The sequence below is a fragment of the Antrostomus carolinensis genome, unplaced genomic scaffold (genome assembly GCF_000700745.2).
Source record: "Antrostomus carolinensis isolate BGI_N321 unplaced genomic scaffold, ASM70074v2 scaffold29160, whole genome shotgun sequence".
NCBI lineage: Eukaryota > Metazoa > Chordata > Aves > Caprimulgiformes > Caprimulgidae > Antrostomus > Antrostomus carolinensis.
This window is the reverse complement of record NW_010288168.1, coordinates 6809-8326: the sequence shown is the minus strand read 5'-3', so window position 1 is coordinate 8326 and position 1518 is coordinate 6809. Positions and strand designations below refer to the sequence as shown.

The 1518-nt window shown below is 57.0% G+C and overlaps 1 protein-coding gene across 1 annotated transcript in view; it reads left to right on the top strand.

Moving 5' to 3' along the window:
* Positions 1–618, top strand: part of LOC104523325 (protein Wnt-2b) — a 4136-nt gene extending 3518 nt beyond the window's left edge. Inside the window, exon 5 of the mRNA XM_029084425.1 lies at positions 389–618. Coding sequence (XP_028940258.1) covers positions 389–618 — 230 coding nt within the window. The remainder of the gene's footprint in view (positions 1–388) is intronic.
* Positions 619–1518: the final 900 nt, after the last annotated feature.

Here is a 1518-nt window from a genome sequence, read left to right as displayed (position 1 = left end):
TGATTTCTGGTCCCTCTGCTCTCTCTCCCTGGGCAGCCACGGGTGTGGGGAAGGGGCTGTGTGGAGTCACCAAATCTGTGTCCCTGGCCAGGCTCGTTGCCCTCACTGCAACCCCTACCCCAACCAAAGTGAGCGCAGGCTCCGCAACCTCTTGCCTGCAGCCCATGCCCAGCCCTTGGGGGCCACGCTGTGGCACCAGCATCACAGTCCCACCCTTGTCAAGGCTGGTGCATCCAAGATCTCCTGCCAAGGCCGGTGTATCCGAGGTCTCCGTTGTGGATGGTAACGCCCAGTCTTACCCACTGCTAACAACCGCAGGGCAGGGGCTGGAGGAGGCACTTGAAGGTGGAGCAGGAACACCCTGACCCGCTCTCACTTCCTTCCTCAGGCTCCCTGGGCACAGCCGGACGCGTGTGCAACAAGATGTCCCGCGGGACGGACGGCTGCGAGGTGATGTGCTGCGGGCGGGGGTACGACACCACGCGCGTCATCCGCGTCACCAAGTGCGAGTGCAAGTTCCACTGGTGCTGCGCTGTGCGCTGCAAGGAGTGTGAGGACACTGTGGACGTGCACACCTGTAAAGCACCAAAACGGGCCGAGTGGTTGGACCAGACCTGAGGAGACGGGAGCACAGAGGGAAGAACCCACTGCCACCCCCCCTTGCAATTTTTTTCAAACCCTCTGCCCCAAGGGCCATGACGTTCTGGGAGCTGTAGTTCAACTGCATGGCTTTTATTTAATGGATTCTGCAAAGCACTAAAGGAAGGACTACATTTCCCAGGAGGTCCTGTGGACCCTTCGGTTTGCTCAGCAAAACTAATCCCTTACCCAGGAGGAGTCTGTGATCCCGCTTAAACTGTGAAACTGCCGGGGCCCTTGTTCTCTGCGCAGAGGGACCTGGAGGAGCGACCGTCGGGATGCGATGGCTGAGGAAACCTGCACCTCCCCAGAGAACTCACGCTGCAGTCAAGTTTCGCCAGCGAAAAACACTAGTTGAGAATAACCCAGTCCTGCAGAAAGCACTCCTGCTTTGGCTTTTTCACAAGGCCCAGGAAGGGTGTTGTGCAGCCCTAAGACATTCCCGTCATCCCCGCGTTTCCCTCGAGCAGACCCGGCCGCGCTGCTGACCCCGCTGAGCAAGAGCAACCTCTGCACGAGGCTTCTCCCCAGCGCTGGGGACAAGCGGAGCCGTAAATTGGGACTGAAACCCGAGTGACTGCCCAGAGACAAGGGCCACCCCAGAGGCTGGCAGACACAGAGGGCTAGAGAAAGCAAACACAATCTGTGAACTTACTGGTAGGTTCCGAAGTCAACAGATGCGTCGTCTCTGTAAAACTCACTTGTATGTTGTGTATACTGCTTATTATTTTAAGTCAAAATTCATTATAAACCTATATCAGAAAATGATGTTCTTTGCTTTTTGAATTCCCACACACCCCGTTGGGCATTTCCCCAGAGCAGGAGGCAGCCCCCAGCGTTTCTTCTGCCTGTTTGCCCACAGCTCCTGCCCTCCTGAAG